The sequence below is a fragment of the Thamnophis sirtalis genome, unplaced genomic scaffold (genome assembly GCF_051295495.1).
Source record: "Thamnophis sirtalis isolate CommonGarterSnake01/CBP01778 unplaced genomic scaffold, rThaSir2_p1.2 scaffold_9, whole genome shotgun sequence".
NCBI lineage: Eukaryota > Metazoa > Chordata > Lepidosauria > Squamata > Natricidae > Thamnophis > Thamnophis sirtalis.
The window spans coordinates 65,955,418-65,971,618 of NW_028261389.1; the positions used below are offsets into that span (position 1 = coordinate 65,955,418).

General features: G+C 37.9%; 1 protein-coding gene across 5 annotated transcripts in view; it reads right to left on the reverse strand.

Annotated features, from left to right (window-relative positions):
• Nucleotides 1-16,201, reverse strand: part of TAFA5 (TAFA chemokine like family member 5) — a 333,004-nt gene that overhangs the window by 64,400 nt on the left and 252,403 nt on the right. For all 5 annotated transcript variants that reach the window (XM_087722165.1, XM_087722162.1, XM_087722163.1 and 2 more), the window contains exon 4: nt 9,214-9,341. In XM_087722165.1, coding sequence (XP_087578291.1) covers nt 9,214-9,341 — 128 coding nt within the window. The remainder of the gene's footprint in view (nt 1-9,213; nt 9,342-16,201) is intronic.

Genomic DNA, 16,201 nt, shown 5'->3' on the forward strand with positions numbered 1-16,201 from the left:
GCAATTGAATCTAGCCCATTTATATAATTAAACTGCGGACAGATTAGGTTGAGCACTTTAATTAAACACCACTAAGGAATTATTATTTCTCAGAAGACTGAATTAATGAATTCAGTCATTTTGCTGGGATGTTTTAGCTACCTTATAAATTTTGTATTTTTAGCAGGAGATAGCATCTCTCAGTGAACAGAGCACTAAATAAGAAACACTTGTTTCACTAAGTTTTGCTCATTAACATAAAGTTTCTACATCATATTGTTTGAAAACCTACAAAACTATATTTCTCCAAAGTTATATAATTTTTTTAAAAAAACATTGCCTGAAATTGCACAAATTTATGAAAATGAATACTCAAGTGATTATGATTACTTTCTAAATCTGAGGGAGTTATGTCTTTTCATCTGGTTATTTAAATATCTAATGAATAGCTGACCACAGGGGTGAAATCAACTTACCTTCACTACCGGTTTGCAAATGTGTGTGTGTGTGTGCGTTCACTCTTCCCTCTCGCGTGCCACCTCTGTGCATGCATGGGACCTTCCGTGCAATGCCAGAGCATCATGCAGAACATGATGACATCCAGGCAGGTGGGCAGAGCCTCCCCCCCCCCACCAGCTCAACCGCAACGGATAGAACTGACTGAATTGCACCACTGGCTGACCATTTTAACACATATTCCATGTACAATATACTTGTGCAAAACATACATAGAGCAATCTAGATACATACATTGAGCCATATCAGCGCACACCTAATTGTAAGAAATCATGGTGTCTGATGAGGCCAGTTTCAACATAAGAGTCTATTTAGAATAAGCCAATAAATCATTGGGTCTTTATTAGAATAAGAATGGGTTATCTACAACAAATTAATGTGAAACAAAATTTTCAAAAGTAAACGCTCTTTTTAAACTGCACAATATTCCTTTGGATATTTAACAAGATTTTGATTTATATCATATTTATTCCCTGAGACTATTAACAGCAAAGATCTTTAATGTTTTTAACTTTGAAGTAATGAGATGAACTTTCCAAAGTTGCAACCCTTGAAACATTGAACATGAAATAGAAACTCTCATTATTTGGCATCTAGGGGATAACATCTGAACAATATAATGGATTAATTCATAGGATATGGTCATTGTTACGTTGTGCAACTGACTCATTCTTGTTTTAAACAGTTATATTTAAATGTTCAATTTAGCAGTTTTGATTCTGAGAGATATTTTAAAAGACAATTTGGGGCTGTATACTTTAGACCAGTGGTAGTCAACCTGGTCCCTACCGCCCACTAGTGGGCGCTCCAGCTTTCATGGTGGACCTTAGGGTTTTGCTGTAACTCTGCTTTATAAATTTTATAAAGTAAAGTTACTTCCCTACTTTATAAATCACCATTACTGTGGAACCAGTGGGCGGTTAGAAAATTTTACTACTAACAGAGATACAAAAGTGGGCGGTAGGTATAAAAAAGTTGACTACCCCTGCTTTAGACCTTGTTGCTAAGTGTCTGTTTTGAGGTTAATATTTTTGACTTGGCTTTTAAATTTGTTGTAAATTACTAAAAATGGTTCTGAATTGATTGGATAGATTCACATTATGTCCTGGAATTATCTGTCTGACTGTCTGTCTGTCTCTCTGTATGTCTGTTTATTAATTTTCTATGTTGCCCATCTCCCTTACCAAATATCCATAATAAAGGCAGATCATATCAACAGCTGTATAAATGTACTAATTGTAAGGTAAAGGTAAAGGTTACACTCGTACATATGTGCTAGTCGGTCCCGACTCTAGGAGGTGGTGCTTATCACGTTTCAAAGCTGAAGAGCCAGAGCTGTCGGAAGACGTCTCCATAGTCATATGGCTGGCATAACTAAAGGCGCAATGAATATTATTACCCTCCCACCAAAGTGGTTCCTATTTTTCTACTTGCATTTTTACATGCTTTTGAACTGCTAGGTTGGTAGAAGCTGGGACAAGTAACAGGAGCTCACTTCATTACGTGGCACTAGGGATTCAAACCACCGAACTGCCAACCTTTCTGATTGACAAGCTCAGCATCTTAGCCACTGAGCCTCTGCATTCCCAATAGTACTAATTGTACTAATGTACAAATTTAGGAATATTCAATTTACTTACCTATTCCATTTTCCAATCTTGTTAGAAGGTTGTTAATGCTTAAGATACATAGATTTTTGGGCAAAACAAGAGATAAGGGGAAATATCAGAATCTGTTTTCCATTTTCTGTTGTGCAAACACAAAGGGTTTATCTTTCTGTTTCAAGATATAAAGATAGGTGACCTTCTTCTATTCTGTCTATTAAATTAGCATTTAAAATTTTAGATTTAATATACTTTGAATATCATTGCTCTAACAACAACAAAAGGTAAGAAAATAATGGCCAAGCTTATTACATTACATGCTTTTCTAACATGATTTTATGAAATGACCCAATGCAAAATAAACAAACCAAAATAATGGTCTCGTTTCTGTCTAAAAAACAGCATCACCTTGTGTTCCATAACAATTTGCAAATAGAAGAAATCTTCCTTTTCCTCTGTCCCTAATTCCAGACTTTGGTTTGATGCAATAAAAATAAAAATACCTTCCTACCCATCTCCAGGATCACCTTCCATTTCTAGGTTCTTTCATTAATGGATTAATCAAGCATGAATAGTTTTTCCCTATACTAACTACTAGTTAATTAACAACTAATTATTAATCTTATTTACACTGATTGTTCAGCGACTTAGCTTTAGGGCAAGAATTTAGGTTTAACAATAGCAAGAATTTAATGGGAGACTGGGAACAAAAATGTTGCACGGGGACCATAAATTGGCTCAGTTCTGTAGGCAATGTGCAATGAAAGCTGCCACAGCCCTATAAAGTTGATTTAAAGGGCTAAAGAACCAGCTGTAAATCAAAAACTTTTGAACTGGAATCTTTTGGCATTACAGTCATTTATACTTGAATGTGTGAGGTTCCACAGTTATGTAGATGGACATGCCACTGTATAATAACAATATATATTTTGGTATTCTAGAGATTACATTTTCTATTTCTAGTATTTCCTGAATATAAACAGATGTCTTACTCTCTGAAAACAAATTTTGTAGAGGTAAGAGACCCCTAATATCCCTTGGTGTGCGTGTTTTGCCTTAAAATGGCTTCTACTGTACAGCACAGTGGAGTTGCCATGGCAATGGCTTCAGAGTTCTCCACAGGGGGCTCCTTCTGGTAAGGTGGAAAATCCAATATTAGAAATTACGTTAGGGCCGGACATTTTCCCCTATAAATAAATACCCGGGCAATGCTGGGTTATCAGCTAGTCTCAAATAAAATGCTAAATTCTTTGAAACAGAATATACTTACATAGTGTACTGAGAATGGACAAAGAGCAGCATTATTAATTGAATTAATAATCAATTGTACATATTTTGGTGTGGGATAGAAAACTGGCAGCTGTGTAAATTATATGGACAAATATCCAATCAGCAATATACATACATATCACGAATTTCCTGTTATGTACATTTTTATATTTTTAGTATGTTTTATTAGCAAAATCCTGTTCTATGCTGAAATAATTATAGTTTATCTACTATAAACTATCTTTTAGTTTCTTCATGCTCCTTAATTTCTTATTTCAGCAAATTTAGCAGTAAAATCATATAAGTTTAAAAAGGTTAGCTGTTGAGAAATTGCAGAACTCTGTTAAGTATGGTAGCCAAAAATCAATTAATACTTTTCAGATTAATAGCTATAATTTTCCTGTAGATAAGAGGCAATTGAAACGTTAACTAAACGTCCTGTTAGATCACGGGTGTCAAACTCACAGCGTCATGTTGCCATCACGTGATATATTGTGACATTTTCCCTCTTTGCGGAACTGGTGTAGGCATGGCCTGTATGCGACGCATCCAGCCCACGGGCCACCAGTTTGACACTCCTGTGTAATCCTGTATCTTCTATAAGGACTCATGGACCAACCTTATAATACCCCAGCTAATAAAATACCCAGGAAATATTGATCTCTTTTATGTACAATTGCTGTTATCAGATCAATTCAAAGTGTTTTATTTGAATGTTGTAGAATTCTGTTGCACTGTATACAAAATTAGCTGCCGCCGATAACCCATCAATAATCATAATATATTATTTTGTCTGGTTTTTATTATGTTTTTAATGTTCTGTAATCTGACATGTGACCATAATAAAAATTGTCTGGTTTAATTATAAGGCTAAATTATCATTTATAATAAAGTGATGAGGTTGCTCAGTGCCTTAAAGATGCTGGATTTGTTGGCTGGAGAAGGTCAACTCTCTGCATTCCAGCAGTTTGAGCACTAAGACCAGTGAAATTCTTTTTTTTTTTTACCGGTTCTGTGGGCGTGGCTTGGTGGGCATAGCAGGGGAAGGATACTGCAAAATCTCCATTCCCACCCCATTCCATGGCAAAAATACTGCAAAATCTCCATTCCCATTCCACTTCAGGGGAAGGATACTGCATTCTCACCCACTCTCGGGCCAATCAGAGGGGACATTTGCCAGTTTTCTGAACTACTCAAAGTTTCCCCTACCGGTTCTCCATAACCTGTCAGAACCTGCTGGATTTCCCCCCTGCCTAGGACCCCATGATGGAGTGAGCCTCCATCACTTGCATCAGTTTCTGCCAGTCTAGCAGTTTGAAAGAATGCAAATGCAAGTAGGTACCACTCTGGTGGGACTAATAATGGAAGCAAGAAACCAACCAAAACTGAACTGGCCCAAAAGCTAAGTGAAAACTTGTAGAGAAAAAGGCCCTGATAATACTTCCATTTTCACAGAATGCCGTTAGCTGCTTTGTGTGTTTAAGCTAGTTTGCCCCTTCTGGTGCACCTTGGATAGCATGCAAATGTGAACTTAAGAAACTAGCAATCTTAGGCAGCCAAACTTCTATTCTATAATAACACTGTTGTCTTCTGGCTTTCATGTATCAACACCATATGCTAAGTAAATAAATAACTATAAAATTAATAAACTTTATAAAATGGTGTAAGTTTTCATGAACTCTAGCTCACTACAGTTTATAAAAATGTATGCCTTTTAATGAATTAATCAGCCAGAACGAATGCTACCAACTCCTGATGAGGAGTCCCAAAGGTGCTTTTTTCAAGGGGCAACAGGACTTTCTGGTTTTTCTTTGAAGATGTTTCACTTCTCATTGAAGAAGTTTCTTCAGCTCTGATTGAATGGTGGGGAATGGAAGGACCATCCAGTCACAGTTGAAGAAGCTTCTTGGATGAGAAGTGAAACGTTTTCAAAAGGAAAAACCAGAAAGTCGTTGCGTCTTGAAAAAAGCACCATTGGGACAACCATGATCTGGATAACTGAGAATCTCCATAGACATCCTCACGAAGAGCTGATTTTAATAGGTTCAATGGCTTTAAACTTCATCAAGTAAAATGATGAAATAATAATATAACAATTAAATAGTTATGCAGGATTGATAATATACAGCATTCCGAAGATGAAATTATTTCCCCTTGTATCTTCAATAGAAGAAAAAGTGTCTACTTTTGCATGTTCTAAGTTAAATTCACTAAACGTAAGTTATTGATGAACATTTGTATACATATACAAATTATGAAAATGAAGCTGTTCTATCTCCTGGATGCAAGCATTATACACAAATCAAGAATTTCTTACAATTTTCAATCAGATGTCTTGTAACTAGATACTCCCTTACAACTAATATTTGGAAGCAAACTGCATCCAAACCAGACATTTCTCATGCGTCTGTACATCACCGAAACATTTTGACAGAAGGGGTAGATTAGCCAGCTATCTTTTAATCCAAAAATCAAAATGACCGCAGGTTCTTACTTCAATGAGAGGTATAAAAATGTTTGCAGTTCAATTATTGTTCATGAAAATGAAAACCTGACGTTGAATGGAATTATTTTCAATTCCCTTTCACATGTTACTTATAAGGTAATGAGCATGAACATGGTTTTAATAGTTCTTTAAATTTTTTATGTGAAATTAAGTAAAAAAAACACCAACCCAGATGTATCGAAGTTGTGTACATTTTAAAAATCACAATTTTTATAGCCTTTATAAGAAATTAACATTTGCTCTGAAGAACAACACACATTAATAACCAATTAAATTCAACCTTGAATAATGGCACTTCAATGTTGGGCCATATGGTTGCAGAGATGAGAAGCAAAACTAATTTCCTAGAGATGCCACCTTCAAGAAACTATTGGTTGCCCTCTTAACACCACAGGATGACATCACCAGGTCTCGCTGCTTTAGCAGAGTAAGGAAGATACTCAGAGATGATTCACACCCTGGTCAGTGTCTCTTTGCACTTCTACCATCAGGCAGAAGACATGGAAGCATAGCCAGATGAACGAATAGGTTTTAAAATAGTTTCTATCCTTGGGCTGTCAGACTCTTAAATGCAACCACGATCACTCCATGCACATGTGGAAATGTATGACTAGCTTTTCTCCCCCAAAACTAATTACTTGCATAGAGATTATTCTTTATACTATTTATGTTGTTTTTATTTTTGTCATGGATTGCACCAGTGATGCTAAAACCAATTTTGTTGTATACATGAAGTACAATGACAATAAAGTCTATATTATACTATACTAGAGCTCATTCCAAGACGCAGAAGAGATGGAAAACAAGTGTTACTTCAACTATTCTTGAGAACAGTCACATTTGGAATCTCCAACTTTTTCTGTTCCAGATAGTCATTATAAGACATCCTATTGCTATAATTTTAAGAACGGATGTCTGGATTTCCCTTGTCTTTCTTCTCCATTTTCTTTTGGCTCATGTAAGTCACAGTTAAGCACTGGTGTATTTTACCATTCCTATGTAAAATGTTATAGAGAGCTTTTTTCAGCTCTACAGAAGGGGTTCAAAACTTAATCACAATATTTTTAAAAATGCCATGCCTTTTGATGTTAATATTTTATTTTTATTTTTACAGTAACACTAAACTATAAAAATTAAGGTAACTATTGCCACTGTAATTCAGATATAAGCTTCATCAAACAGATAAGCCCATTTCACTTCCTACCATACTGGTTTTCTTTTTAATCCCACATTTCTTTCATATAGTTTATAATGACGATTTGCAAATTTGATCATGCTTATCAACAAATAAGCCAAATGCAATGGATGGTTTTACATTGCCAACTTGTATTTACACAGTACAAACTTCTCCCTGGTCCCTACTGATTCAAACAATGTTGGTTATTTATTAAAAAAATAATACATTACTAAATAATAATAGTCTGTTCTTCATGTATGCACTCCAATATGGGAAGAGCAGTGAACACTGGTGGAATGCTGCCAGTTTAACAATCGGTTCATTGAGCATGTGCTTTGCATGCGCATGCACCCAAAATGCTTATGTGCAGCACTGAAAATGGAGCATTTAGAAGCTCAGCTGCTTACCTTCCTAATCAGCAATGGTAAGTAAAACAGTGAGGGGGGGGGGGGAGAATCAGCTGTGCTGCACAATTGAAATGAGCTAGAAAGCAGGAAATAAAGGAAAGGGTAGAGCAGGGATGGGGTGGGGCCAACTAATTGTCAGAGCTGGCCCGAACCAGTCCAAACCAGATGAATACCACCTCTGACACTTAAAAAACTTCCTCCCTTCCTAACCACAGGATTCCAGTTCAATCACATGAAAAAATAAGTTCCTCTGTAGAATCGTACTGTGAACATGGGGATTCATGGGGATTTCATCAACATACCTAGGTAAGGAGAAGAATGGCTCCCAAATTCTGAATTGAACATGCAAAGTTGATTCCTGGGTACTTTAATTTGTTTGTCACAAATAATAAGCAAAGTACAAGGAAATTGTTTAATAGGCTGGAGTTTTGATTTTTTTCTTCTTCACGTAACTGAGATACTAGGGGGTTCTTTGACTAGTTTTATAGCAAAACCACTGGTGGGTTATGCCCAGTATGCCCCAGTACGGGTGTACCGGTGCCTGCTGGGAGCACCAGGTATCATTCCGGTCCGGTGCTCCGGTGGGCCCACCCACCCTTCTTACCTGTATTTGACCCAACTAGGCCATTTGTGAATGCACACAGAGCATACGGCGCCTGCACGACGCTCCACCGAGCAACTGGACCGTTACGGGCCCAAGCGCGTGCAGCACGCATGCACGTGGTGGATACCCAGCCCTGTTGCAACGTACCAGTTGCAACGGGATCTGGAACCCACCACTGGGCAAAACATGACATGGAAATCAATTGGACCAGAAATACAGGCAATCAGAATTAAAGAATGTACATGCCAAATAGATTTCCCAGTTTGATCATGAAAATAGTTCTGGTTTTGCTAAATTTTGTAAGTTACTTAAGACAGAATAACCATCCGACTAACAGACACATCCATGTTGGAAATGGTATAAAGACAGTTAAATGACTGTCAGTTCTATCAGAATATGATTTCTACTATTTACCTTTGATACTACGACATTTATTTCCCCCAAATGCCTTTCCTGATCTAATACTTATTTGCGTGCAATTCCTTTTTATATTTATATTTGTTTTTATATTGTCTATCAAGATGGCACTCCAAGCAATTTGTAATAAAATAAAAATATCAAAACCATCATGAAAGCTTGTTAAACATTTAATTAAAAATGTCAACAATTAAAAAAGCAGAAACTAGCAGAACAAATTTGTCTTTGCTAAATGTCGAGAGTTTTGAGAAACATTCTTATTGGAATGATTTTTTTAAAATCTCTAGTTACTAATAAAAAATAAACTGATAATAAATAGCATCAAATAAATCACTGTGCTATCTTAAAAAAACAATTCACTTTACAAAGAAGACAGCCTGTAGACACAATCATTGAGCAATTGTTCATGTAAATTTGGTGCTATTTGCTCCTAAGGTTTTAAGTTGTACAGGATTCCTGCTGCCACAATTTGAATTTTCGGTAAATCTGATCTGTCATCCTGATTACTAGCACTTATATTATCAAATAAAGAAGTTTCTCCACTATGCATAATGAGTCAGATTGCAATCAAGGATATCTAAATAATAGAATTATGGCTATGATTGTATTATAGTATTAATGTATTAATGATATGTTATTCTGAGGCAGCTTAATCTTTTACTTTTTTGTGGCTTTTCCACACCCAATTGATCACTTTTTCTACCCAAAGGATTGCAAGAAGCAAGAAAACTCACCGTGGTTGTCTTTATTCTCCCACCGGGTTGTGTACAGGTCCAGCCTGATCTATTGATTAGCAAATCACATCCTTCTCCTTCTAAACATGGAAGCATTTCACACCATTGTTTTGTTTTAATAATGCGTGCTGTTCAGAAGGAAAGAGAAAAAAAAGAGAAAAAAAATCAGTTTGCAATACATGTATTTTTCTCTCTCCAGTGTACATTTTGATGACGATTCAGTAATCACATGTGTTATTCTTTGTCCTCACTCTTCTTCACTATCATGTGAAGTACACATTGTATATCGGACATTAATACGATTGAGCGGGTTGAGATGAATCCTCCATTCCTCTGCTCACAACAGAATCCCTTATGCCACCAGGCTCGAAAGTTTGGGCTTGGACAATCTGGAACTGTGCTGTCTAAAGTCCGACCTAAGCATAGTACACAAAATTATCTGCTACAGCTTCCTACCTGTCAATGACTACTTCAGCTTCAATCACAATAATACACGGCAAACAATAGATACAAACTCAAGGTAAACCACTCCAAACTCAATTGCAGAAAATACGACTTCAGCAACAGAGTGGTCCACGCCTGGAATGCTCTACCGCACTCCATTGTTACAGAATGCTGAATTTCTCTCCCTATCCTGATCTTTTGTCAACTACTGAATATATTGCTTTCCTTCTTCTTTTTAAACAAATCCCCTTTTCCTGCTCTTTCCATTGAGTATGTTTATATTAGTATTATCACTGCATGGGATCTGTATCACTGCAAGAGAAGGACTGTAACTGAATAGACTGTAATTGAAAATATTAACACAGTCATATGATTGAGACTTAACGGCAGGGCGTCCCTCTCAAATCAAGAGTATAGATTTCAGAGGACCTGTTGGATTGTAACAAGATAATAAGTATATGGTAACCTATGTTAAATTATCATAACTCATAAAGCTTTCAAAACAGGAAGATTTTTTGTTTTCACAGAGAGCAGAAGTTGTACTATCTAATAGTAATAATAAAACAAATAAGAGCAGCAAGAAGAGAAAATGTACCCAGCAGACAGACAGACACACACACACACACACAGAGGTGTTAGAGATGTCTTACCCCCCCCCCCCCAGTATTTGTTTCCAGAGAGTAAATCATATGTGTACCAAGTCATTTCAGCAGCCCAGGCATTCCAGAGTTATGTTGGAACACACACATGCACACATACACTGAGGGGTATTAGGTGTGTCTTATCCCCACAGTATTTGTTTCCAGAGAGTAAGTCATCTGTGTACCAAGTTTGGTTGAAATTGCTCAAGGCGTTCCAGAGTTATGCTGGAACGAACACACACACACACAGAGGGGGGGGGAGAAGAGAGAGAGAGAGAGAGAGAGAGAGAGAGAGAGAGAGAGAGAGAGAGAGAGAGAGAGAGAGAGAGAGAGAGAGAGAGAGAGAGTGAGTCAGTCAGTCTGTGGTATATAAAATTGCAATGGGTCTAACTTAAAAAGACTTGAGGCTATAGTACTCTGAAAGAGATATTTCAAGGAAGTCTCGTGAGTTCAAAAAGTCTTAGCTATTAAAAGCAGTTATTTGAAGTTCAGATAATCCAAAAGTCAAATTAGAAATCTAAATCATTTTAAAAACACTGTTAAAACTAAAAATGGCTTTCAAAATGCAATCAGAATTCCAAAGCCTTAGTGTTTATTTTATTTCAATAAGTTCACTTTACTTCTCTTGTGCACAATGTGTTGTTTCAAAAAACAGAAGAATAGAATAACAGAGTTGGAAGGGACCTTCTAGTCCAACCTCCTGCTCAAGCAGGGGACCCAATGCCATTTCAGACAAATGTCCAATCTCTCCTGAAAAAAACTTCAGTGATGGAGGATACATAACTTCTGGAGGCAAGTTGTTACACTGGTTAATTGACTATTAATTTTCAGTCCACTGACTGGAAATGTCTCCTTAACTCTTAAGTTGGATCTCTCTTTGATAAGCTTCCATCTGTTACTTATCCTGCCCCCAGCTACTTTGGAGAATAGATTGACCCCCCCTCTTCTCTGCGACTGCCCCCCCCCCAAAAAATTTGAAGATTGCTATCATAACAAGAAGGACATACTCTAGCCCTTCTCTTTGTTAGACTGGACATATCCAGTTCCCATAACTATTCAGCATATGCTTTAGTGTCCAGTCCAGTGGTGGGTTCTGGATCCCGTTCCAACTGGTACGGTTGGAATGGGCCCAGCGTTGTCCACATGGATGCAGCGCGTGCATGCATCTTACTGTCCAGCGAGGCCTCGGCAAGTCTCCGCAACACTCCAGCTGCTCAGCGGAGCATTGCACAGGCACTGTATGCGCCGTGCACATGAACGGAAGTGCTGAAGACTTTAAAGCTAGATAAGGAGCAACGGCGGGCAAGTGGGTCCTCCGGAGCACCATACCAGAATGGTACCCAGTGCTCCGGGCAGGCTCCGTTAAGCTTGTACCGGGCCATACTGCCTGCAACCCACCACTGGTCCAGTCTCTAGAAAACAATGGACTCATATTTCAGTAATAATTCCCTCCATATAATCTCATTTTAATAACAGTGTTTAGACAGATGGGTCTAGATGGAAGTAGAGTGTTAGCATGAAGCTTATTCACATGGCCAGGATTCCCCAGGAAGAAAAAGAAAACATTAAAAACCTAGTCATGAGATCAATAGGGGTTAAATCCCAGTTAAGTGGATATAGATATGCTGAGTAAATCAGAAGAACGCACTGTAGGAAAAAGTTATATAAATCTCTATCAGTAACACTGTTATTTGTCAATGAATATATGTTATCTATGAATTTTAAAGAAGAGTGATGAAAAATACAAGAAATTACTAGTGTCTTCCCATCGTAGAAAAAATATATACTGGATTTATAGTCCTATCCTAAGATGTTCCATGTCTCCAAATATGCTATTATGTAATACAACATGATTTGGAAAATTTGAGATCAAACATATTTTCAGCTACAAAATGCTCTTCTATAATGGAAGAGATTTCACATAAGTCTTACAGTATTTTGTTACACATAAACCTTAGTGAATAAAATTTCCAGATATTGCTTTCCTAAGGTTTTTTTAAGTAGGAAATAAATTCCTATTTTATAAGAATATTTAAAAACAAAGGGCCTTAAAGTTTGACCTAAATGAACTAGTCCAAGTCTTGCCAATACTGGTTTCTAATATATGCCTAATTTCTGCTTAAGACTTCTAAAGAGAAGAAAAGTAGAATGCTTAAAATGTTCCCATGTATGTATGTACATATGTCTCTTTGTGTGTATATATTAATACATGTACATGCATATATACTGACAGTGCATACTTCTAATTTTTGCAATGAGATTATAAATGCAAAAATGCATCTGTACAAAATTCCTAAATGAGGAATAATTACCACTCTACCACCTTGCTTTGAAGTAGCAATTCAATCAAACATCAACTGACCATCTAGCTTGGATTACCTAGGTGACAAGCGTAGGGTGAATGGCAGAGGTGGTATTCAACCGGTATGGACCGGTTTGCCCAAACCAATAGTGGAAACCGCAGGTGGGCTGGCCCAGATTTATGCCATCCGATTTAGGCACGTTTTCAAGCCAAAGCACATGCACGGAAGGACGAGTGCATGCATGGACGAGCGTGGGCGCTCACATTTGTGAATCGGTAGGGAAAGTCAGTGAATACCAACCCTGGTGAATGGGACTTTGAAAGTGTACAGCCCCAAAACTGTAGAAATTTTAGTTTTCAGGGAAATAACAAATAAGTGACAGATAGCTTCAGGGTACTTAGTTTTTGCTGTCTAACAAGGGATGTTAATTGAATGCTTGCCTCCAGAGAAAAATCTTTGTCAGGACTCTCTGTGCTCTGTTTCTATCTCCTGCTGTTCCGCTCGGTTGTATTCAATTAGTGTATTGGAAGCAAAGTAAAATTTAAAGTGATCTCTGGCATGCCAGCAGAAACCACTGCAGAGATCAGGTTTTTAGGACATTTCACTTTGTCACCAGTATGCTGAACATGTCAGAGTTAATGGGAGCAGGAAGAAATAAACAGTGGAGGTGTTATACAAATTTAAGAGGGCATAAACGCCAAAGTGCAAATTATAGAAACACAAATGAAGGCTAAGATAGTACTGTAAAAATTAATTCTTTCATGTATGTATGCATGTGTGTATATATATGCACACATACACACAGTATATATATATATATATATATATATATATATATATATATATATATATATATATATATGTGTGTGTGTGTGTGTGTGTGTGTGTGTGTGTGTGTGTGTGTGTGTGTGTGTGTGTGTGTGTGTGTGTGTAAAAATACATACACATACACACACACACACACACCACATATACATATATGCATGTGCACACACATACAGAGTAAATGGCTCTTTCTCTGTGTGTATGTGTTCCAGCATAACTCTGGAATGCCTTGAGCAATTTCAACCAAACTTGGTACACAGATGACTTACTCTCTGGAAAATAATGCTGTGGGGGTAAGACACCCCAACACCCCTCAGGATGTGTGTTCTGTTAAGATACAGCCTGTTGTGCCTTTAAATGATTTCTACTGTGCTGCCATAAAATGGCTTCTATTGTACAGGGCAGTGGAGTTGCCATGGTAACAGCTTCACAGTACTCCACAAGGGGGTTCCCTCTGATAAGGGGAAAAATCCAACATCAGAAGTTACATTTAGTCTGGACATTTTCCCCCTATAAATAAATATCCAGGCAAAGCCGGGCTCTTTCTATATCTATCTATCTATCTATCTATCTATCTATCTATCTATCTATCTATCTATCTATCTATCTATCTATCTATCTATCTATCTATCCATCCATCCATCCATCCATCCATCCATCCATCCATCCATCCATCCATCCATCCATCCATCTATCTATCTATCTATCTATCTACAGTAGTTTAATATTCAGTTCTGTCAATTTCTATTTTTCAAGAGAAAAAAAAAACCATCACTATTCTCTTGGGCAACCTTTCTGAATAAACGCAGTCCCAACTTTCTCTATTAAATTTGGTGCTACTACAACCACTGCTAATAAGTTTTCTGTGGTGAAGCTTTCTTAATTTATAGTGTGCGGTATGAAATTCATGAATCAAGAACAAGGGATTCTGAGAAGGCCCATGAATTATCACCATCTCTATAACAACAGAATCCTTACCAATGGTTTTGCTCTTGAAAGAAGTTAGCACCCACCCCTCTACTGGAAAAATGAAATACCCTGAAAACCGTTAACAAGGCAGAATATTATATTTCCCTGGATGAAAAAAGGAGAAACATGTTTTAAAGACAAAGCAGCTCCCTGCCCCCCCTTTCAGGTCCAGGGTGATGGGATTAAGGCATGGCCCTCAAGACATGATAGGATTAACACTCTACCCATCTAGCAACAGAAGTCACCACATGGCACCTGGAGAGATTGCATCACCCGGCAAGACTCAGCCAAGCCTGGGACACAGACAGCCTACAAAGTTAGCTAAGACACCACTCCCCTGGAAGTCTGACAATCAATGGGATACATTTTTTGGACAGGAACAGGAAACTCTAAGGTGGAGCCCAAGATAGGGCATAAATCTATCCCTCTCTTCGCTCCATGTGGGACTCTCAGCATCTCTGTCCAGGGGAGGGTTTCAGGTGGTTCGTGGCGGTCCCCGCGAAACGGTTGGTCGGCGAACCCGGAAGTAAGTAACCTCCGGGAACGCCGAAGGATCCACCCGCCCGCCCGCATTTCTTACCCGGTTTTGATGAGTTCTGCGCTTCCACGCATGCACAGAATGCATACAGCGCCTGCGCGATCCTCCAGGAGCAGCTGGAGTATAACACAGGTGCTAGTATGCATGCGTGCACTGCGCGCGTGCATGAGGATGCGGTTGGAACGGGGCAAGAAACCCACCCCTGTCTCTGCCCTTTTTCTTTCTTTAAGATCTTCAAGGCATGTGATTCCCCCTTTTCTCCCCAGGACCTGTGCATCATCAATAAACCTTCTTTCCAAACAATTTTCATGAACCCAGTGTCTTTTTCCCCACTTGGAACTGAACCCTGAAGGACATTTCTTCCAACACTCTAAAAGGAGAAAACAAGGACAGGTGTCCGTCGCCTCCCCGCATGCCCTTAGAGCTCAACAATACAATACTGTTTATGTCACAGCACAATGTAGGGGAGCACAGTTCAGTGATAAAATAAGCTACACATAGAGATTCAGCCACCTTGTGCTCCTGTACAAAGGTTCTGTTGTTTTTCCAACATATTTGTCACTGGCATTTGGGAAGGAAATGGAAGGAAATCTTGATCAGTTAGTAGTATGTTCGAAACTGGCAGTCAGTTATTTACCATTCTCCTTCCACTATTTGTTAACCTTCAGGAATAGCTTCAATTGCCTGCATTTGGAACTCATCCTGTCATGACAGCCCTGGCTGTTATTTCGTTAAGCCTTCAGTTCTACTTATTCTTTGTCTGAAGTCTTCAACAGCCTGCCATTTGTTCTTGTACTCTCGGTGGACATTCAGCAAATGCTTTTGACATCACCTTCAATTGCTGGTGTTCTTACTTACCAATCAAGCAACAATCATGTTATGTGTTGTATTTCCATCTCATCTGTTTCACAAAAGAAATTGAGATAAAAGCCTTAAACAATTGCAAGGCACTTATTGGACCAGACCAAATTGGCTTAATTTTGAAAAAAAAAGTTACTCTAAAAATCCTTTAAAGCAGGGGCCACGGGGTATTAGTTTTTTCTTACCTATTTTGCTTCATGTAATTTTATTTTCCATGTTATTGGCTACCTATATTCATCAGAATTAAGATGTATTATAAATGTTGTTAAATAAATGAAAGTTTCATAAGAAAAAAAATATAATTGGATTTATTTTCCTCAGCTTAGTTTGATGAAAAAGTAGTCAGAATGGAAATACAATAGTATCTTACAATATGTTGATCAGCAATGTTTGCTTCTATTGAAAGA